General features: G+C 35.7%; 1 protein-coding gene across 5 annotated transcripts in view; it reads left to right on the top strand.

The window, feature by feature from the left end:
- Positions 1-24036, top strand: part of KLHL5 (kelch like family member 5) — a 51881-nt gene that overhangs the window by 10578 nt on the left and 17267 nt on the right. For 2 of the 5 annotated variants that reach the window (XM_064418391.1, XM_064418389.1), the window contains exons 1-4: positions 5373-5772; positions 11271-11456; positions 17282-17418; positions 18214-18410. In XM_064418391.1, coding sequence (XP_064274461.1) covers positions 5396-5772; positions 11271-11456; positions 17282-17418; positions 18214-18410 — 897 coding nt within the window. In that variant the 5' untranslated portion in view covers positions 5373-5395. Of the gene's footprint in view, positions 1-5372; positions 5773-11270; positions 11457-17281; positions 17419-18213; positions 18411-24036 lie in introns of those variants that run through there. The other 3 variants (XM_064418390.1, XM_064418394.1, XM_064418392.1) reach the window with 3 other exon arrangements.

Here is a 24036-nt window from a genome sequence, read left to right as displayed (position 1 = left end):
TATTTGTGCTGGACTATTTCTGTCTTTTAAATGTGGGACTATCTTGTTTCCATTAGAATTGGTGCTACTAGTATTCCTGGAGTAGATGATCTGGGAATCTTGCTTGTCTTCACCTCGTGTGTTGCTACTTGACCCTTCTAGTACAAAAACTGGTTCTGTGTTTTGAGAGACTGGCCCTTCACAGTGTTGTCCATTTTGTATTACAAGTAAATTTTAATTTAAGAACAGCATCTGACCTGATGAATTGGAGTGCTCATTTTTTGAGAGTGAATAAGCTTACTGTGCTGTTTACTGAGGAATAGCTCTACACTATGGCTCTACTTGTAGATGGTGCAGTCCCTGATGATGTTTCAGTATTAATTGAATAAAGCAATGTTAATGTTTTAATCTTAAAGAAATACAAATGTCTTGAACCACAACTTCTGTTGTGTATGAACCAGTTTGATATTTGAGCTTGCATCTAACAGTGTAGTCTTGTATTACATGTGGAAATCTCTCTTGTTCCCCACCCCACCCTTAGCTGAATAAAATAAACAGCAAGCCAGGCTGTTGTTCTGTACAGGTCTTTTCATGCTGTTGTTAAGCTGACTGCTCCCTTGTGTTTTGAGGGAAATGTACAATGCAAAGTGGCAGAAAGTTGCGATGAAGTACCACTAGTTTGGCTACAGCTCATTTCTGCCAGTCAGAACAATGCATTTAAGTACATGAAGTCAGTAGCTGTAGGACATTTTCCTCTCTTTCTCCTGAATGAACTGTGATGTAAGGATCTTTTCACATAACAATGAACCAGAAGTGTTTGCATTTATATAAAACTCTGGGATAGAAAGTGATTATTGTTTTATAGAATCATGAAGCACTAATATAGCAATCTTCCTGAAGTCTTTGTTGAGCTGTTTCTGTAACTTTGGGTCTGGAACACAGGAATAGGGAAGGAAAAAGAAAGTAGATATATAACACTTCTTCTAACATAAGCATAGTTATAAGCAGAATTGCAGTTTGAAGTTCATCTATAGCAGTTTTCTTTGAGCAGTTATTTTAATGCCTCAAATTAATATTTTAAAGTTCAGAAATCCCATTTTAAAAAGTGTTAAATTTTGAATGCCTTTTAATGCTGTAACTATGTATTTGATCAATTGATGAAAATCTATGGTCAGTGAACCTTTGTTATGTTTTCAAATACACATCTAGGATCACTAAACATTGACAATATTGCTTTTTTGTATCCTAGTCAATCTACTTATGTCTAAAACTTGTCTTTTTATGTTTAATGTTTTTGTTAAGCATTTTTTCCAAAAACAACTCTTGCAGTCACAATAAAGACTTTCTGTAATTATTTTGACATTTACATTCTTAATTGGCACTTAAAAGGATCATTAATATATTCTCCGGACTAGGTGAGCTTTTATGACCTCTTTTAAAAATTCATTTGACATACTAAATACCTTGAACATATTATATGTGAATTGCCTTGAAGTTGAGTGATGAAAGGTTTTGGACCCAAATTATAATAGTAGTAGTAGGAACAGAAAAAATGTTACCATGAAAAGTAGTGTTGAAATTTAAATCTTAAAAGTGCCTCAACAAAATATTCCATATACATGTTTGTTTATTTGAAAACTTGATTTATTTCCTTTGGCAAGCAAAAGGAAAAATCACAATCAACAAAATCACTAGGTCTTACTATTTAAGTAATATGTCCATATTTCCTGGTGATACACTCTAAATATGAAGTACACTTTCCCTCAATATATGGAGTAGAAGTGACTTGAGACTAAAATTGTTTAAATTTATCTAGTTATGCTGGATTGCAATCTTTCTTTAATACTTGTATGAATAAATGTGTATAATATCAGAGAATATCAGTGGAGTAAATTTTTTATTAGTAAAAAAAAATGGTTTTTATATCTGTCTAGATAAATGTCTGAAAATTTTGAAAAAGGCAATTTCTAAAGCTGTCTTGCTATGTCCCTGGTGTTACCTATTTACACAGTTTCAGTATTTATTTAGATGTTTCTTTTTGTTTACAGGCCAGAATCTGGGAAACTGTCCCCCCCTGCTAATTGCAGGGATTTATAGCTTTGTGAAGCTCTTCACAGGAGAGAAATTATGTGCTTAAATGTTCAGGTGTTCCACTTGAAGGAATATCAATCTGTTCAATTAAAAATCAGAGTTCTCAAAATTTGTTTCACAGTAAGCTTACACGACCTTGTTAATACAAACTGAATTATGTTCTCAAAGGTGACAGTGTACTTGTATTTGAAATGTTATTTTGATTCACCACAAAATAGAAACTGCAAGTCCCCAAGGTAAGAAAAAATAGATATAATCACTGTTGATTTCTCAATAAATGCAAACTTTTGCCTTAGTAGATGAAAAAATATTTCAAATCCTTGCCAAGTCTTGACTAGGATGGGTTTTAGCAGTTTTCTCAGAAATGCGTTAGTGCTTTGGTAGGATGTGTGATGGGAGGTCATAGAGGATAGGCATTTGGATTTGTGAGCACCAATCACCAGATGAGATGTCAACGATGAAGTCTGGGTGATCATAGTCAGTGGAAGTCCAAACAGTCCATTTTGAATTTGAGATCTCCTCAAAAGTCTGGTAACTCCTGGCTGGAGATCTGATAAAAGATATCACATTATTCATAATAACAAAGATTGTCCAGAACAAGAGGCCCTCAATTATTTCTGAGGAATACTGTCAGTTTAAATTGAAGAATTAACTGTCACTTGTCTTATCTTGTCATCTATAATACAAATATTCCTATGAAACAGAGAAATATTTTAGATATTTATGCTGTCAGTCTTAGAACTGTAATTTTGAGAGTGTGTAGAAGAACAAGAGTTTCTTTAATCTAGAAAAATGAAAGAGAATAAAAAACAGTTTTTTGGTTTGGTCTGTTAAAACTACAGCACATTTTATTTTCTGATCTCTGTTTGAGGCCATAGCTCCACAGCCAAAGAAAAGCAGTAATTGGGCTGTTTTTGCCAGTAAATCAATGAAAAGTGCTGAAAAAGCACTAGAATCGCAAATCTGCCACTGTCTTAGTAGACTTGTACTGGGACAGCTTGAATTTTAAATGAGTCTGTTACACAAGAATGAGAATCCAGGTCACTCCTTATGTATAATGGATTTACCATACCAGCAGAAATAAAGGTATTTAAAGCTTACTTTTTATAGTTGGCTGGATAATTAAAATATTGCTGGTTTGATGAAGGTTAACAAATATACCAGTTGCTTGTCCTATTTCTTCACCTTCGATGAGCACCCAGCACCAATACAAAACAGGAGAAGATAAATAAAAAGATGCCATTTTGTTTTTACTTCTTAAGCTTAGTCCAGTTTCACTCAACTTGCAGTTACACAAATTATGGTATTTGAACACTACAGTTAAATGTTTAATAATATTTGTACCAGATTAGTGGGGTCTGCATGTCATATCATTTTGGTTAAACAGCCATACCATTTCATGCTAATATCTTAAAACATTAATCCTTTCTTAAGTATTCCCCTATCTTTCTGTGTTTAAATTAAATCCCCAGGAAAGATGGTAAGAGCTTTATAGATTTACCTACTTAATCATCTTGCATCCGATGTATCTTCAGCTGTTTTCTGGATATGCTGCAAAGGTCTCAGTATTTGGCTTCTGGTAAGCCAGGATGCCAGCAAGGTGCACGCTCTGAAATGCATCTCTGTGGAAACAGCTGGAATGCAGTTCCTGTAGAAATGAGCTTTTGCTAGCCTTTGTGAGAGGCACTTAGATCAATAACTGTGCTCTGGGCAGTGACAGGTGAGCTTTCCAGGTTAAAACTAGCACTTACAGCATTGTGTTTCCTCAGAAAATAGCATGATATTCTCCTGGCACTGAGTTTTAAACAGTCTTTGGGTTTTCAATGGTAAAGTTTGGTACTGCTTAAGTTTTCATGTGGACTCTGCCTGCTTCAAATAAAACTGCAGGTATCCTCATTACAAGATGCCGCATTTTGGGGTTCATCATGTTAATCTGAGAGAGAGTGGCTCTCACTTTTGATGAAAACTGTAAGGTAATAAAGAAGCACTTGTAAGTTTGTTGTGTATGTATCCCAGAGAGTTGAACAGACTAACTGAGTTGTAAAGTTTGAAAACATAAATCTCTATATCAAGGACTGATGAAATCCAGTGCCTCTTTTTTGTTCTAAAATTGTTATTACAATTTGTATGTGACTGAAATGAATCTCAGCATTTTATACCTAACTAGCTTCTTGTGGCAGAGAGGAAATAGGCTGGTTTTTATGAGAACTGTAAATTGGTCATTGTGCATTTTGTGCTTTAGGCTTTCTAGGCCATTCCTATGAATGGCTATTCCTAACATTTCTAACATCTTAAGATGTTAGGAATGATGTTTTAAGATGTTGCATAAATTACCAGTCCTAGAGGGAGTTCTGTCTCAAAAGTATGCATCTCTCTATTTCACTGTTCCATCACAGTACTTGTAACGTGATGTGGAACAGCTGATAGTATATTATTAGAAATAAGCCTTTTGAGCAGTCATCTTAGGTTGTTTATTTTGCAGGGGGTTTGTCTGGTGTCTTGCAGTGATTGGCTTTTTCTTGCTTTCTGTCTTAATGGTGTATAAGTGAATGGAAACCATTAGCTCATTTCACATAGAAATTTTTGGTTACTGCAGACCTAGATTTGAATCAAAGCACATCAAGATGAAAGGCTTTATCGCCTCCACTACTAGTCCCTTGAGCCTTCCAAGGCTGTACTTGTCCTTTTTAAGTTAGTTCATGTCCTGTAATGGGAAAAAGAATTATTTACAGTTCAGTTTCTCCCCAGCATAACCAGTTATCTTTGAGTTGGTTTTGATTCTTTTCTGTAAATTTATTTTTTCTCAGTGTAGAAGGAATTAAATTTGATTATTGCACTTTCCCCCCCTCTGTAGTAGCAAGAGTTAACAGAATAAGAAACAGATTGTAAGATGCAGTATAGAAATTGCAGTTTGCTGTCATTTGTGGTTTAAGAAAAGGGGGTGGTATTTAGCTCTTGAAAGTGCTTTAATGAATATTGTTTAGTGGTTTTGAAACCTAATGGTCAGAGGCAGCAACAGAAACAGCCTCGGAGCTTTTAGGGTAAAGCGATTAGCATTTTTCCTGATGGAGGTGATTGTTTCACCTCCTATTTTATGTCAGCGTTTTTCACTGTCTGTTGCCTTTTGTTTGTATTCAAATGACATACTGTTAAAGAAGCCTTTTTTGTGTGAGTGCAATGCTTTTTCCCCTCCTTCTGTAGAAAATCTGCTTGCCACAGACAGGCAGAGCATGTGTTTCTCTTGTCTTGGTTGGATGCACAAATCTTCTTTTATGTGTGCTGCTTCTTACCCTGTTGCCTAGACGATCGCTGGCTTTCACTGAGAATGTCTGGTTCTCGTAAAGAGTTTGACGTGAAGCAGATTTTAAAAATCAGATGGAGGTGGTTTGGTCATCAGGCATCAGCCCCGAACTCTGCAGCTGAAAACCATCAGGGAGACTTCTGGAACAGAGGACAAAATGTAACAACTGGTGGCAGGAAGTTTTTAGATTCGGGTAACTTACCTTTAACGTCAGTTGGTTACAGAAGGTCCAGCCAACAGGATTTCCAGAATTCACCTCTTTGGCCAATGGCATCCACCTCAGAAATCCCTACATTTGAATTCTCAGCAGAAGACTGTGGAGGTGCACGTTGGCTTGACAGACAAGAAACAGATGATAGAGCAAGTGAAGAAGAAAATGAATCGGACAGCAGCTCGTGCAGGTTAATTATTACTTTCCTATTGTGAGAAATGTTTTTATTTCATGTTTGTAGTTAGTATGCGTATATAGGCTAGCCTTTGTTCTGAACTCAAATGCTTCAGAAACCTAGCAGCTATTGTGCATCAGAAACAGAATATTAATTATAATCAGGTTCTGTGTGTTTACTAGGACCTTTTTAAAGCAGTCAGTGGGGATAAACAAAGCGCAAACATGGATGCACTGATGTTTTAAACAGTGTACTAGTACATGCTGCTGTGAACAAGGTACTGCCTGTTACATGGTAATGTTATAGAATGCTTTCTACATTATTTTGAAGTGATTGTTTAGTTATGTCAGTTAGGAGGAGATTATGAAAATGTGAACTTCTGATTCCGATCTCATGCTTCCTTGTGTATCTATAGAAGACGGAGAATGAACTGAAAAAATACTTAGACTATAAATCTAAGAAAAAAATTACATTAACTGAAAGTCAATCAGTTTGTGCTTTGAAGTGATTCCAGTAACCCATTTGGTTGAATTAAACTGAATCTGGCAGAAAAAAAATGTTTCTATTGCATCTGTAAAGATGTTTTGGTGTTCTTTTCTTGCACATCGTTACTAAAGATGAAACTGTAAAACTTCTTGAATGAAAGTTGTTTACCAGTTGTTGTAAATTAGGCAAGTTAAAAACCTTAATTGTGAAATACTGGTTAAATTCTTTTATTTCATTTATGGTACAAGTCAGTCATTCTTCACTAAAAGTATTTTTCCTGTTTTGGAGTTCATGTAGTGCATAATAGCTTGCCATTTCAGAAAATGTTATATTTGCTTTCTTGCTTTTAAGACAGCTTTTGTTGCACTGATGTGGCATTTCAGAAAGTGTGGCTGCTTAAAAGGGTACACTGTTTAATAAAGGCTATTAAGGACAGATCGATTTACTTATAGCAGTTTAGTGTTTTTCATTCCTTAGGAGAAGAATCAATTTAGTGGAAAGGCAAAGTAGTCCATAATATAAAAACTGTTTATTGTATATATGACTTTTAAACATTCAAGGGAAGGAAGGAGGCCAAAATTGCTTAGAAGTGAACACAGTGTATTTGCTTTTATCACCTCATGTCAAAATAGTAGAATTACTGGGAAAAGAAATCCTACGTACTGCTGCATCATAACAGCAGTCCCACTGTGCTGCAACAACTATGTAGCTGTAAGTAACACACCTCTAAAGAGATCCCATTTTAAATGGCATTCAGATGTAAATTTTTAAATAGCTATGTTACTGGATATGATAACATCTCCTTCCATTTCAGCAACATATATTTCTGATGGGAAATTTTTATATGCAGCATTATCCCAGTTAGGATATTCCCCTCATAGCAAGGCAATCACTGCAGGAAAATAAACATGTAATTTTAAATGATAAATGTGTACATTGAAAACACTACAACATTTGGTCTTAATTTTAAGATAGTAGTGTGCATATGGTAAAACTAATTCGTTTCTTTGTAGAATTGGAGAACTGCAGATACTTATTTAGGATGTTTCAAAAAGTCTTGGTTTGGTTTTTTTCTGTTGCAGATGGTTGTATACTAGAGAAAATGCACAAACTATTTGAACTTAGTAAATTGAAAGTATCTTTTAAATTATGTGCTTGATTATCTACAGCATCTAGAGGTTTTTTGATTTCTGTTACTGTCTTCTAATTCATGCTAATGTTTACTTACATGCTTTAAATAATTTAGGTAAATTTTAAGTTCAGTGTCAGTACAATTTAGTATGCAACTAATGGCAGTGTAGGAGCTTGCTTTGTATTGTTATCTGTATCTCTGTCTTATGGGGAGACTGCACTTATACCATGTTTTGTTCATGTCACTTGTTAAAAATGTATAAGCTCTTGGACAGACAACATAATTCTGCCTAAAGCCTGGAGTTTCTCTGATATTAAGGACTTAATTAAATGTTTTTTCTTTGTAGTCTAAAATATGGCTTCTTGTATGTTGACTCGAGGGTAAAAAACCCCATACCAACACTTTTGTCTGTGTAGTTTACAAAGAGCTTTTTTCCCATATGAAAACATTGTTGCCTCCTTTACAAGCAAATTGTGTGCATGAAAAAGTCTTTTTAAAAAAACCTTTGTAGGAGCTATAGTTACCTTTCTTCTATGCTCCTCTGTAACTTACTGCCCAGCTACAAGCCCTAATAACATGAAGTAAAAGAAGCAGCTCTACTGCTTTGTTTGTATCAGTCCTTCCTCTTTGCCTTGTCATATAGCACAACTAGAAAAGCATTTAGATCAGGTCTTTGTCACTATGACATCATTTAGATCATTATGTGATTCATTTAGAGGAGAGCTGCTGTCAGATTAATTTGGTGTTATACAGAGTTCAGTTCCAAGTTTAGTACCAGATCTTTGACCAAGGTTGTATCTGGGATGCAAACAGATCGTTCAGATTCAAGAATCAGAGCTCTAATACTGTTCACATCATACTCCTGTGTGTCGTTTGTAACCAGCATTAGCTCGAATGGTTGTTTACTGGGACAGTGAGTTTTGAATTCTTCTGCATATTTTCATCTCCTAGATTTCTTCTGTTGCTGTTGTTAACTATTCTGCATCCCTGAGGCAATGATATCCTTTTGGATTCGTACACTTTTAAGAATTCACCAACAGCTCTGCAGACCCTTGTATAGAAAGTGTAAGCCTATTAGCATTAGATTTGTTTTTCTTAACTTTTTTGGTGGTGCTTTAGGAGCAATCTACAGACCTGGTAGAGATGGCATGGTGGAGATAAAGCTAAAAATACCTGGAGCATACCTAGTGTGCAGAGTGTTGTATCTGGTTAATTTCATCCATGTGTGCACTAAAATACTGGAATTACTTTATTGTAGATTGAAGTAGGGAAATGTATTAAAATATTATATAGGATGTATATTTATATTTGAACATTAAATACAAACAGGATTCCAGAATTCATCAGCTGTGTGCTGACCTTGAACAGTTTAGTAAAATGTCCGTAATTATTTAAAGACAAAGTCTGAATGTACCATGTGCTAGCAGCTGTGCAGTATTGCTCTGTGTGATCAGTCTTGCAGTTAGTATGTTGTAACTTCCAATATAAGTCTGCCTCCCCACCCTGAGTTTTTGAGCTACAGAATCCTTTGATATGTCTTTTTTTCACCTCAGTCTCACTGACCTTTGAGGGTGTAAGTTCTTCAGGAATTCTCCCAGGTTGTCATTGCTGTAGCAAATGTAACTGGAAAAATATTCATAAAACAGTTTGTGGAAGGAGGGGCATTTAAATTTTTCATATTCAGTCACAGGGTAACAGACACAAATAGCTTTTGAAGCATTTTTTTTCCTTTTTTTTTTTTTTTTTTTAATTTTTGCAAATACTGTGATTGGACTGATGGACTGATGACTGTGAACTGATCCAGACTGCACTGCATCAGTGTGAAGCTATATTGATGATATCATTGTGTGTGACAATACAGCTGAAGTTTTTTGAGAAAGTCTCTTTCAGGTTCTCTTTATGGACCACTGAACCTTAGTCTTTCTATCTCCTGTTCCTTCATTATGGAAAATGGTTTGTAAGTTACTAGCTAGAAGACAGGTATGGAATTGAGCATCTTTTGATGCGAGGGAGAACTAGGATTGACTCCGTTGAGTCCTGAATATGTTTTATTGTGGATACTGGTAAACAGACACCATAGCAATTATTTTTCCTTATTTGATGAGAGTGATGACTGAGTTCTGTGTGGAAAATGTGCAGTTTTGAAGCTGGCAATAGCTCCAGTGAAGTTGTGATCCAGCAAGTGCTGGCTTGGAAAGCTTTTTCCTCTGTGGTTTCTTCCTATCTGCAAAACACTTTGTAAGGTTGTAATGTAAATAAAATTCTAACATGTAATAGCATGTAAATTTTTTTAAAATGTCATTAATGGAGTTACTTTGAGGAATATGGGTTAATATATAGTTCAAACAGACAACCAAACAAACCAGAAAAAACCACAACATATTAACCCTATTGAGAATGTGCTAAATCGTGATACAGAGATACAGAATAATTCCCTAAGTATTTGTGCATTGACCAGCAGCCGACCCATTCCACTTCTGTTTTTGTTTTTCAGGGCTGCTGGTTAAAGAGTTGCTTTCACTGAGTACTTTTTGCTCATTCCCTTTAGCTTGCCACTCAGCTGGCCAATATAGTGTTGTCCATAGTTACATGGTTACATCTTTGTATGAGCCCCGATTCAGTTTCCAAAATGGCCACAAAGAATACTTGTTCCAGCCTGTTAGAGGGCCGGTGGTGGAGCAGAACAAGTGACTCCTGGGCTACAGGGAACCGGGAGGAAGTTGACACATAAATAAATGGCTAACCACAGCTGCAGCGAGAATATTTAACATAAAGTCCCCCAAGGGAAATCAGTAGGCAGGTATCTAATTTCTGATCCATTATTAGATTTAGTTCTGAATTAAATACCAAACTGCTTGGCTTTTTTAGCTGTCTGGGTACATGCAAAAAACCCCCAAAACCGAAACATATGATAAAACCAATGACCAAACCACAAAGTTCTGCTTTACAGAAAATCTTCTGTTGGGAATTTAGACTTTGGTTTTGAGGAGCTCTGTCTTGAAATTAGTATCCTACACCAAGGAGTGAGATAACTTTTGTGGTGGATTTCCCCCTAGGCATGCTGCTCAGTTCATTGCATCTTTGTGGAAGCAGGGGTCGGGATGGAGATATTGCAAAACCACATCCTTACAAATGTTATTGTAGATCCAGAGTATTTTATAAGTTGCCTGCATTGTTAAAAACCAAGCAGTAGTCAGTTAAAGAGCTGTGAGAAAGAAAACATGCTTTCCACAATGTACATCATTAGGATTCATTTCCTTTATCTCCTAGGGCCATGCATTCCTTTTACATTTTCTCCATTCCTGTTTTTTCCCAATCTTCTGTGTTTGTGTGTACAGATGGGAATAATTTTTCTCCCCATCTACCTTTGCTTTTCACGTCTGTTGACTTCTGTGTGCTAGATCTCATATCAGACACAAGGAGTGCAATAGGAATGGTGGTATATCAATGTGTTTGTGGGTTTTTTTCCCCTGCAAGCCCATATGCTTTTACTAGCTGAGTTTTGTTCTGGCCACCTTAGATTAAGTGTGAAACATAAGTGGCAGGGAGGGGTTTGGTTCCTTATTGCCATCCTTCCATTACTTTTACACTTTGCATGGACTTGGTGGATGTTGTTCCTTAACCATCTGACAGCACTACAAATACAATTGCTGGGCTCATCTCTGTGTCTCACTCGGTTGAAGAGTACAACATGAAATGATTATACATTTTCCACAAGAGTCTAGTTTGTTTTGGAGGGAGAAGGAAAATATGAAGAAAAATAAAATAGCAAGGGAATATATATTAAAACAAATCATGCATGTCAACTTTAAAATGTGCGATTTTTATTTTATCCTTTCTAGATAAAATTTCATCTGAATATTGTGTGAACTGAGATTTCTGTTATTATCTTCAGCAGAACCTCCAACAGCAGTCACACCTTATCATCTTGTCAAACAATGGAGCCCTGTACCTCAGATGAATTTTTTCAGGCTCTCAACCATGCTGAACAAACTTTTAAAAAGATGGAGAATTATCTGAGACACAATCAGCTGTGTGATGTGGTATTAGTTGCTGGTGATCGTAGAATTCCAGCTCATAGGTAAGTTTATTATAATTTGAAATAACTTCATAACTTCATAATTGTTTACAAATGCACCTTCAAAGTGTGTCCCATGTTTTGTTAAAAAAAATGTCAGAACATCCCAAACAATTCAGAATACTTTTAAACATGTATTTGTTTTTTAACATTTATTTGGAAACAAAAAGTTAATTTTTCTGTTCTATGTAATACAGAATAAAAAAGTTCAGGTTCTTTTTGTTTCTAAGTATACTTATGATATTTGCATAATAAACCCCCAGAAGTCCTAATTACACTCCCAGAATATTATAAGTAGTAGTAGTAGTTTCTTTACCGTACAAAGATGTACATTTTTTTCTTCTATTTAATTTTGTTTAATTTTTTTCTTTGTACTAGCAATTATGCTATTGGAGTCACAGTTTACAATAAAGACAGTCTTCTGTTCACATAAATGTTTTTTGCTCCTGTAGTAAGAAGAGTCCTTTGATAGGAGACTTCTGAACACTGCCAGTATTAGAGGTCTAAATTAGTTCAAACATTACCCTCTCTGTCATCTGCGTAATCAACAGATCATATGTATGCTTCTTAAAACCTAGGAAAATACCAGAGATTGCAAATCAGCTACAGGCATGTGTAGCTGAAGCACATTATGGTATTTAATGCACAGAATTTGTAATTTTAATAGGAACCTAGGTATAAGTAAGCCGTTGTTTCCTAAGTTGAGGTATACAACAGAAATAGCATCCTAAAGCATTCTTGTTTTCCATTGCTGATTCCTACTCACACAGTGAAATTGCAGCTCAATGCTGTAATAGTAATAAAAAGATGGGAAGATGTTGCTGGTTTGGAGTTGGTACTTTCCCTCAAAAGCCAGATTTCTGCTTTTATTTGGATATTGTCCACACTTGTGCTGACTCAGCTGAGGGAATGACGGCATGGGGATGGGAACTGACTTGAGAATCAGGGAGGCTTTTAAACCATAGCTTGCTGTTGCTCTCGGAGACTTCGTTTTATGAAATGTTCAAATTAGTTACTAAAGTGTGTTGTCCCTGTGAAAAGAATGAATCAGATGAAAACATGGAATAGACACACCCCTATTGGGCACATGCTCAAGTAATTTAGGGTCAAAAAACTTTGTAGTGGTATAAACAGGAAAAAATAGTGATTATAATAAGGAAATCATGTTACTTCCTTATGGAGCCAAGGTAACCCCTTTGCAATATGTGTTTGGACCATGGCTTACAAAATAGTTAAAATGTGTAGAAAGGATGCAGGTGACAGCTGTGAATATCTTTTAAGGACTGGAAGATTCTATTTGCAGTGAAATAAACACATAGACAACAGGCTAAAAAGTCCTTTAATGTGGTTCATGCTTGTTTCTTATTTCTTCAGAGAACTGACTTCTCTTCTCCAGTTTGTACTACTGTATCTATTTCTGTAGTGCATGTGGCATATACTACTACTGCTCTGGACTTCTCTTCTGAGGAGAAACACTTTGCTGTAGTTAGTATTTTCTGTGTTAAATATGTATGAAATTTAAAGCCAAAGAAGCACAGTTTGTGCTTGTAGCAGGAAGTGGGAGGTTTATGATTCTCTCTTGTTTACTTTATAATGTTGGAGAACTTACAAAGAAGATTTGCCTTTTGCATAAGTTCTTTCTCTAATTGTTTTATTTTCACAGAGAAACATAGCAATAACTGCAGTCTTAATCTCAGTAGATCTAAAGTATCTCACTGAAAACTGAATTTTTTTCATAGTGGGAAAGATAAATATGGAATTCTTAAATTTCATTTAAATTTTATGGAAATTGTAGTAGCCAGTGTTATAAGAAAAAACTTCTGTAGTATTTTTTGCTGCCTCCATACAAGTTCTGACTTTTTTAGTATTGACTGCAGGCTGGATCAGTAAGTGATTATTTTGTCTCAAGGCTTAATAAGCAACAGAATATGTATTAAATAGCCTCTTAGGCATCTTAGCCTAATCCCTTGGCATTCTAAGATGGGTAAGAAAATAGAAAGTTCACTTACACTAGACATCTTTGTTTTCCTTTATTTTTTCATAAGGAAGATAAGAGTTTTTCATAGTATGTGGTTACATAGAGCTGGTAAGAAAAAAACATTCTTCATTATTAATATTAATCATACTCATATATAGAGAGGAGTATTCAGATTTTCAGTTTTGAATGTGGTATTTTTAATAACTCCTGTATTTTTTAAATTATCAGTTTCTACTTTTATTGAGTGTTGTGAGGTGCATGATGTATGTTTTTAGAGAAAACAGATATGAGTTTGGTGTCTGCCTTGGTAATAATCACAGGTAATACATTACTGTGAAATTCTGAGAGGCTTTGTATCTATTCAAAGAATTCAGGCTATGAGTCTACTACAAATAAAAGTATCACATATAGTCATGATTTTTCTGAATATGGAATTCTCTATTGTTCCAAAAGTGTTTATCTTCTTTATCTGTGCTGAAATTATAGCTAAAATCTCATTTACAAGGTCAAGAAGCAAGTAGGAAATTGGGGCCATTCTCCACTAGGAAGAAATGTATTATATTCCCACCCCTTCAGCTTGCAGTTCCATAAAGAAAGTTTGGATACTTTGATTTAATTAATTTAATTAAGTTTTTCATAGCATGTTTATTTTGTGTCCACTGCAGTTTCAGATGTCTACCATTTATTATGTTTGTATTTATTACATTCAGCTAACTGCTATATCCAAAATAAAAGCTTGTTTTCTTTAGTAATAACCCACTGATTAGAACATTCATGTAAGAAAAGGGAAATGTGTGTAAATTCCTGCCCAGAGGGCATTTAAAGCCTGCCACATCCTTTAATCAGCAGTCTGGGCAGAGCCATTGTCTGTCTCTCTGTGGACAGTGAAAGATGGAAATACAAAAGAGGTGGGACTTAAGAAAAGAAGGCGAATGGAACCTTGTGTACTCTAGGGTTTAGGAAGCTTGTTTGAAAGAGCCTGAACTCTTCAATAGCACCTTACAACTTCAGGGAATGCTGATCGTGAGTTTCCAAGGACAGTTTTCAGCTGTTACAGCCACAAACAGGGAGCTGTCTAGGGAAGAGTCCCTTTTATCTTTCAGATCTTAAGCAGCATCACTTCGTTCTGTCAGGTGAGACGGGTTTGGAGATGCTAAACCTGTACATTGCCAGGTTTGGTAGCTGTCATCATTTTACATAGTAATTGCCTTGGTGACCTAGAAAACTATCTAGATGATGCAGCTTGTGGCAGTTCCAACAAGTACGGGTTTTAAAGTGTTTTCCATATTTTACTGGCTCTCAGTGGAAAACTCTTCAAAATCTATTAATCTTGGAGCCTCCTGTAGGAGCAGAAAAATGTACTGAAACACAATTTTGTCAGTATTTAGTGACAAGTGAATATCAAATCACATGCGTATAGCAGTAATTGATTTTTATTGACTAGTGGGAAAAAGAAAAGGCCAGTTGGCTAAAAGTCTGCCTTGGTTTTCTTTTATCCTAGCTCAGTGTCACCTTGATGCATTGTCACTGTATATTTTAATCCCATTTCTTTCTTTGAAATAACTTTTTTTTCTAAATGAGTTGAATTAAGAGAAAAGTGTAGATACTTCTTCTGAGGCTTTTCTTTGTGAAATCATTGCATAACTGCTCTCAGGATAATTTGTGCTTTTTCAAATTACCTGTATTAAACTACTTGTGGACTTCACATCCTCTGTCAGCATATGGAAGTCACCCTCTGGAAAGCACTTACCACTGTGAAGCATGCATACCTCCTCATGGATCTGAACATGTTTGCAAAAATAGTAAATGGATTACATTTTTGTTAATTTCCTTTGAAGGACTCTTGAGTCTGGAAATTACAGGGAGAAATTTGCTGGTATCAAACCTCTGATAGAAGGCATTGGGACCCTCGTGTTATTATTTGGCATTTCATCAGCAGTTGTTTCTAAAATGTATACAGTCCAGTGTTCTAAATAATAGTGCAGCTACCTAGTCCAGCTGCACTGCTGGGGGAAGAAAAAAAGGAAAAAACAACCCCCAAACTGTGATATGACTATGTATTAAATTCCATTTGCCATTGCAGAAGACCTGTCTTTTTCAAGCTCTGTTCTGTGTAGAAGTTCCAAGTCAGAACAGTCAGATATGAATATGTTAAGTTGGTTGTTTTGCCTTTTTAAATTCTGAATTGGACCTGCAGAGATAATTGGGTTATTCAAACCACTTTCCCTTCCAGTGAGAACCCCTATTTTGTACATAGAAATCTGGTCTTGTAATCTCATTCTAGCATCAAAAGCAGTTGCAGAAATTCTCCCTTGATGCTTACATGAATGCACTCTCTAATTTACTCCACTTCTATAGATCTCTGGGAACCAGTATTTTGATTTAAATGCAGATTTCATTAAACCTGAGGTTAAAATGCCTAGAAGTGATGCCCAGGATGTACCTTGGCAGAAAGTTATAATTTTTCTTAGCTAGCCAGCTACAGAATAATTCTCACATTTCAATAAGAGAATTTAATTTTTTTTATAAAAAAACAGACCTTTGGGGTTTTTTGACAAAACTTCAATCATACAAGGTGCTAAAATAAAATTAGTCTTTTCTCCATGCAATTGTAACGCTACTCTGTTGCCTCAGCAGCTAGAAAAAAAAATTGCCCTTCTTTTTCTGTAAGCCTCACCAAATGGTCAATGATCAGAAGGTTCACAAGAAAAATATATTGTGAGATTAATTAGTCAAAATTTTATTACTTTGCTGTTAATTAACTAAGAGACTGCTCCTTGTATTTCACTACTTTGTATTCGTACCTGTAAATTCTCCCCTAAGCACTGGTGCTCACCTTTCATTTAGTTTGGCTGTTTTGTGGTTCTTGATCTCTGCCCTTTTAATACACCAGTGTAATGATTCAGCATGGCATAAACTGCCTGAAGTATTAGATTAATTGAATGCATATGGACTGTTTAGTGTATTTGCTGGGTTCTTGGGCTTGCTGTTTGTATAGATCCATGTGTATACCACATGTATTTGTATTGAAATCCTTATGGGCAAAGCAACAGTGAACTGCTACAGCACAAAAATTGATCTAAGCCACAAGGCCATTCCTGGTGGTCTCTTATTGCTCCTGAATAGTTATGGTATGTTTCATATTCCTGCCTCATATAATTTTCTCTTTTACCCCAATCTCTGAACACATCAAAATTCTTCCACATTTTACGGATTGGCATTATTATTTGTAATGAGTGTTTTACTCTCAATAAGCCAAAGAAATGTCTGTTGTGCACTAACATATTTATTTACATAGTAAAAGAGTCAGGATTATTACAAAAGGCTAAATAGATACCCAAAAAAGAGATTACTCTGTATCATCTCCACATTTACTGTGACAAGTTTTGTTATCAGTATAAGTAATTGAATGTATATGTGTGCACCAAGAGTAAAAGCATTTTAAAGCACTTTGAAAAGGACTGGTAAATCATTCTTCCACATTTAAAAAAGTATCTAACATAATATAAATAACAATCAATTCAATTTTATTTTAACAATGTATATTTATACTTAATTTCCAATTTATGTGGATTTGGAGGTGTTTGTGTCTGTGTTGGCTATTAAAAGTCATTGAGCTTTGAAAGGGTAATTAGTTTAGATCAGTAGCAAATGTAGGTTTAGTATCAGTACTTCATTATTCATAGAGAGAAACTAGAGCATGGAGCACTTCGTCAATTTTAAATGTTTTTCTCACTACAGTGTTTCTTCAAAGGGCAAAGTAATGAATCATAAATTAACAAACATCAGGTTGACTAAGGTTTTTTCTTTTCTTCTGTTTCTCTCCTTTTGTGCTGCATGTCGTACTCAGATTGGTTCTCTCCTCTGTTTCGGACTACTTTGCAGCAATGTTCACTAATGATGTAAGGGAGGCAAGACAGGAAGAAATCAAGATGGAAGGTGTGGAGCCAAAGGCATTGTGGGCTCTGGTTCAATATGCATATACAGGTAATTGAAGTGAAAATGGGAATTTCATCTAGTGAATTGTCCTCATTTGAGCATTGTATTCCATTACTAGATTTCAAATGCTCTTTACAAATCATTCACATTATTTAAATTCTTATAAATAAATAAAAATAAATCATAAAATATCCTGATTTGTAAGCAACCTACAAGGATTCTCAAAGTCTAACTCCTGTCCCTGCTCAGAACACCCCAGCAATCACACCATGTGTCCCAGAGTGTTTTCCAAATGCTTCTTGAGCTCTGTCAGGCTTGGTGCTGTGAGCGCTTCCCTGGGGAGCCTCTTCCACTGCCCAACCAAAGATTCTTCCCTCTGGGGGAAGAATCTTTTCCTAATGGAAAAGGAACCTTTTCCTAACCCCCTTCAGGGCATTCCCTCAGGTCCTGTCACCAGTCAGCAGAGAGAAGAGATGAGTGCCTTCCCCTCCCCTTCCCTGGTGAGAAAGCTGTAGACAGCAGTTGGGTCTCTCTGCTGTTACCTGAGACAGCCCGATAGGATAAAGTTTCTCTGATAATACTCCATTCAATAGTTAACAAATTATGTGAATCTATTAAATGTATCAGGACTGACAAAAAAAGGAATCTCATTAGGATTCCCTTTCCTTACATCATTATAGATACTAATTTTGAAAACTATTAGTTACCTGATGCTGAGGGTGATGTTTACTAAGCCTTCTATTCTGTCACATAATTGGTAAATAATTCTGTTGCCTTGGGGTTTTTGGGAATTTGTAAGATTATAAGAGCAAACTAATGTGATTTTCTTTTTGATGTTACTAGGTCGCCTTGAATTAAAAGAAGACAACATTGAGTGCCTGTTGTCTACAGCTTGCCTTCTTCAGCTCTCTCAGGTTGTAGAAGCATGCTGTAAATTCCTAATGAAGCAGCTTCACCCGTCCAATTGCCTTGGAATCCGATCTTTTGCTGATGCGCAGGGTTGCACTGACTTGCACAAGGTGGCTCACAATTACACCATGGTATGTTGTTACATTAAGTATCATCTGCTTTATTTAGTAAGGAAAATACAGAATGTTTTCCTAAATATAGTACTAATGTTTTTTCCCCAAAAAGCCTTCATAGTTTTCAAACAAGAATATGTTCCCATGATGAAAAATGACAAAGTAGCTGCAAAGTTGCTGGTTTGGAGTTGGAAGGAAATACACAAGCATAAATGCCCTTTAACAGAAATAGAATTGTGGGGTATGCATTTAATAACATATTTCAAAAGCCTGTTCTTCTTTCTGACAGTCAAAAACTACAGACTTCACAGTGGGGAAGCTGCCATCACCTATTCCAAAATAACACATTACTAAATGGAGGTGTAGAATTCCTTTTTTGTAACAAACTGGAGTAATCAGGTTCTAAGTTATACTTGGGGTATGAATGTGGACATTCAGCAATATAGATTCTGCACTATCCTAATAATTTAGCAATGGGATGTCAGGCATCAAAGAATTTAATCTTAGGCTAGGTAATATGTGACTAAATACAAACTTGCCAATTATATTTTTGAGTTAACTTATAGAAATTCAGACCTACCAACTTAAGTAAACTTCATCTGCTTAACAGTCATCCTTTTATTTTAATACAAAATGTTCTTTTTTTTCTTCTCATAAGTTTATTTTAGTAAAGTTATCAGAAGAAGACAGAAGAAGTATCTCTGAAGCAAGTCAGTTCTTCTGCTCTTTGCAGTTTTGTGAGGCATTTTGCTTGCTTGTTGATGAAATTTTGACTAAGTAAGCTCTTGGGATCTGACTGAGGGCATGTAGATACTGCATAAGAGATGTGGGAATGAAGATAGAACTTAATTTGCTTGTGTGGCATTACCTTGCCATTAAGTTACTGGCTTAGATCCAAGAGTTGTAATTTATGTCTTGTAATTAGTATTAGAAATCCATGGCTCTTCCTCTTGCTGCCTTAGGTTTTGCTGGTTTAAAACCATTTTTTGTAAAATTACTTCTTCTTGGCTTAAATTAATTTAGTATGTATGGCAGTTTAAGATAGGGGTTTTTTTCCATATACAAGACAATGTTCTTCTGCAGTGAATGGATCTCTCAGATATTTAATAGACACACAAATTTAGTGAGGCAGATCAATAAATAGGGTGCACTGCAGTTTGGTAGAATGTGCAATGAAACAGTAAAGTAAATGTGGCTTATGCCTTTGAAGAGTATTAAGTGAGTATAAGTGAGACCAGTGATAGAAAAAATATGTGAAAAGAGAAGCTCTCTCCTCTTATCTACTTGTTCTTTTTCAGAATAAGTGTCTGGTCTAGGCTATAGTCATGTCCTTTATAAGTGAACTGCCAATATCAGAACAGTAAGAATTATTAGACTAATGCATCCTTAAAGAGGAATGTTGGCATTCCAGTCTTAGTATTCTGACTGGCAATTCATGACTTAGGGAAAATAGGGCCTGTGAACTTTCTAAGAGCCATTCTTTTGCAGTGCATATCTTTTGTTCAGGCCAGAGGAAAATAGTTCTGTGCCTTTTGGCTGTTGTTTATTTCAGTGGCAAAGTTGTTGCTTTTAAGGTTTTGCTGTGAATGAAATTCAAATTAGGTGGATTTTAAAAAGCCATTTTCAAAACTAATTAGTTGTGCTAGATGAATTTTTCCCAAGGCCTCTTTTAATGTTGTTTAGTTCCAACAGAGACATTAAATTGAATTTTAGTAATAATGAGTAATAGAGAAGAAGCTTCTTTATTTTGAAATGAATGTTGCTATGGAAACTGCATAGAAATGTCTAGTCTAATTGAATCTTCTATTAAAATAAATCCCCAAATAATTTCATTTGTTTAAAAGATGTTTGAGAAAAGAAAATGTTCAACACTAGTAAGTGCTAGGTACTTGATGCTCTTTCCATTAGGAAGTATTATAATGTAAGGGTTAAGTACACCTGTAATAGCTGGCAAAATTCTCTTTGTTAAAACAGGAAATTATTTTTATGCTGCATTGGGCTTCATAGAACAGTGTGGGATTATACTGAGTACAGTTTATAGTTCTGGTTCTTTTAAAATACTTGTAGTAGAAGTTACTGAATAATATAAAATACTTAAATTTTAATTTACACGTTATTTTCTATGAGTTTTTCTTTGACAGAAAAGAAACCCTGATTGCCATTTAATATTTTTACAAGTAAAACAACTTCTCTGTTTTAAAGGTTTTTTATGACACATGTAATAAGTTTGTAATCATCTTACCTGCTTCATGAAAATACATTTTTACATGAAGTTTGAAATTCAGGTGAAATGAGCATTTGTTTAAACTGGAGGATGGATCAGTGAGTTATCCCCTTGGGTCTGTCTTAGGGTTCTTCTGTCTGAGTAAAGTACATTAATCATTGGAAGCATCAGTGATTAAAAAAAAAGAGAAGAAGGAGGATTTGGATGTTGCATTTCTTCATATTACAGATGTATGTTATGCTAAAAGGACTGAAGTGTTGCATTACTTCATTGCTTACTGTGTTGACAGTTGATAAATTGTTTTGACAGACGGGAACAGTTTATCAAAACTGGTCGATTATTGGCATTACAAACTTAAGCTTGAAAAACCCTCAATATACATGAAGTGAAACATGAACTGAGGCGATTCATAGTGGATTTAATGCTGTATAAAGAGCAACTCTGATTTTTACACATCACAGTTCTAAAATAGAGTTGATAGAGTCATGAAATGTATCTGAGTAAAGATATCTTTTAAGCAAAGGTTACCCTGTTTTGCTGTAGTTTATATATAGTATTTGGGGCACGCAATTATAAATTTAGGAGTTTTATTGGACTGGCCAGTATTGTATCTGTTTGCTTTAACAAATGTGTAATGGCATTTTTGCACAAAATGCCTTCTGCGCAGTTTTATTGCTGTCTTCGAAGTCACAACAAACACCCCTTTTTGACATCTTGTTTGTTTGAAACAGTTGATAGTGTACCTTGAATGAAAACCAATAGATCATTTTCCACAAAAAAAGTAAACAAAAGGGAAGTTAATACTTTGAGATGAGGAAAAGCTAGGCTCTGTTATTTCCAGAATATGAACTATCTGTGGTGACTAGTGAGGTGTTCTTGGGTAAGTGTCAGTAGCTTCTTCAGCAGCCAGATTTTAACTTTATGATTTACAATTAAAAAAGAAAGATCAGATATTCAAAACTTTGTGTGATGGTGCCTGAGTTAGTCCCTGTGTAATCATTGTTGATCAGCTATGCATTCTTAAAGCAGAGTAAAAAGTCATTTTGATTTTCATCAGAAGTCTTCAGAAAGTATGTGAGCAGTGATAGTATTACAAGATTCAGATAAAGTTAGTTTTGGAATTTGTGATTTCTGAACAAGCCAATGGAGATACAAAAAGAAAAACTTAAAATAACAGAGTAATAGATTGGGTCCAAGCACAGAAACTAGGTAGTTTTGCAGAAGAAAAGGTGTGGCACACTTAGACTTGCTTTCTCCTGTAAGGCAGTAGTTGGGTAACAAAAAATCATGGAGTTATGATTTGGAAGAAATAATTAAAGAGGGATAATTTGTCTTTTTTTTCTTGCAATAGTCAGGACAGTTTTTTCTTTTGTTAGTGGGGCGCATGAAGAGAGGAAAAATTTAAGTGTCTTCTCTCCATAAAGGGCCAGAACCAAAAGTTGTGGTATTGCCTAAAACAAGGATTTTATATTCTTGCACCTGAAATTGCAGTCCAAAATATCCTGCTCAGTAATCAGCTGACTTGGAATACTCATTCACTTCCTTTTCACATGTGAAAACCCAAGATATTTTTGTCTTTCAAGTTCCCTCAGCACTGCCTACCACAATAGATCAGTACTGCCTTGTCAAGATTGAATAGATTTCTGCATGATGCTCAGTCTGTTTTGGAATCCAGAGACAGTGCAACAAGGGTCAGGCTACAATAGCTGTACTCTAAACAAGCCCTGCACACAGTGAAAGTATTAGGTTGGTTGATTGTTTAGCACATCAGTCAAATCTGAGTAGAGTAAAGAAGGTGGTATCTGACAACTGTTTGACTATTAGTAGTTTACCAGGAAGTCAATTAGCTCAGTTCTTTGTGAATTCATACTTAGTTGACCAGTGGACTGAAGCAGTCAGCAGACAAAATAACATTTTGATCCTGATTGCTGTCATTCAGATCCTGTGAGTCAAACTTGCTTTTTGGTTGCCCAAATCCAGATTTTAAGCTGAGCCCCATGGTTAGAGCTGCCTGTTGGGCAGACTCAGTCCCTCTCAACCTGCAGATGTCTGATGCTCTCCAAGGTTTTCATCCTTCTGACACAGTGTGCAGGGAGACTAACCACCTCACTGCATCCCACTGTAGGGATTAAGTATAATTTAGAAATGCACATCATGGCATTTTGTATGTGCTCCTAATATTTTTTTGTTCTGTACCAAGTCCAAGGCAGATCCGTGGTTAAGAGTCTCAGTATTAATCACTCTGCAATTGCTGAAGAATGAATTTGAGGTTATGATGTGAATGAGCAGTACCCAGCACTGAGCATGAGGACTGCATGTCCCTATCTTGGTTAATACATAAGCTCAGGCTACTTATTTGATAAAGTTTCCAAGCTCTTTGAGGAGCTAATTTTGGGGTTGGGAAATTCTTTTTACTTTCAGGACCAGAAAGCAAGGGATTGAAACTGCAGACCATTTGTTCTCTGAATTATCCTGTTCTTCCACAGAGAGTTCCCATAAGAAGAAGGAAAGAAAAGGCTAATGAGGAGGTTAAGAATGCTAGGAGATACACTGGCTCCTTCTTTTTGTCTTCAGAATCTCTGTCTGTAAAGGAAGAGGAATTTTCAAGTTCTGGTTATAAAAAAAACCAGACATAGGACAAAGAGTGCCTGTATTCCCGGTAGAATGCTTTGATACTCTGCTCAAAAGGAGTCTCTTGCTTTAAAAATAGAATGGGAGCAAGAGGAAATTGAACTTGTTCCCATCCAAAAGAAATGGTCTGTCTGCAAGCAACAAGAAGGAAAATCAGGCTTTTTACATATAAAAGCTGTTGAAGTGATGAAATCCAGTTGGAAAAAAGCTTTCCAAAGAGGATCCATGATTGACTTACGCAAGATCAGCTTGTTGTTGCCTCCAGAGACAAAAGAACTTTTCATGCAAGTGCTTTCCCCTTCCTCCTCCTGTGATCTGGATAAACAATTTGGAAAATTTAAGGTAGTAAGTGTTGGTGTTTCTCTCTGTCGGAGCTCACTGCCTGTTCATTCAGCAAAACCAAAAGCACAGCTCCAGCTTGCATACTTTCTAGGAAAAAGAACCAACAAAAAAGCAACCAGTGGAAACAAATGAACTCAGTGGAATATGAATTCCTGTGAACTGTGTGTTTAAACTGTGGAAATAATTTTGATCACTTCTCAGATTCAATTTTACTGCCGGGCATTTAATATCAGAGTGAAATAAATAGCAATGCATGTGTAGTGCTTCTGAATATTGGTACAGTTCCTTTCACTGATTTTAATTCATATATTTGTTCAATTTAACTTTTATTTTGCAATACGAATAGTTAAATGAATTAAAGAAGAAAAGACAACTCTGTCTCACTTCTAATCTACTATAGCTCTCACTTGGAAGTACTTTTTTGTGTAGACAATTGGATCTTTGTTG

Source organism: Passer domesticus, chromosome 4 (assembly GCF_036417665.1).
Source record: "Passer domesticus isolate bPasDom1 chromosome 4, bPasDom1.hap1, whole genome shotgun sequence".
NCBI classification, from domain to species: Eukaryota; Metazoa; Chordata; class Aves; order Passeriformes; family Passeridae; genus Passer; species Passer domesticus.
This window is presented reverse-complemented; position numbering and strand designations above follow the sequence as displayed.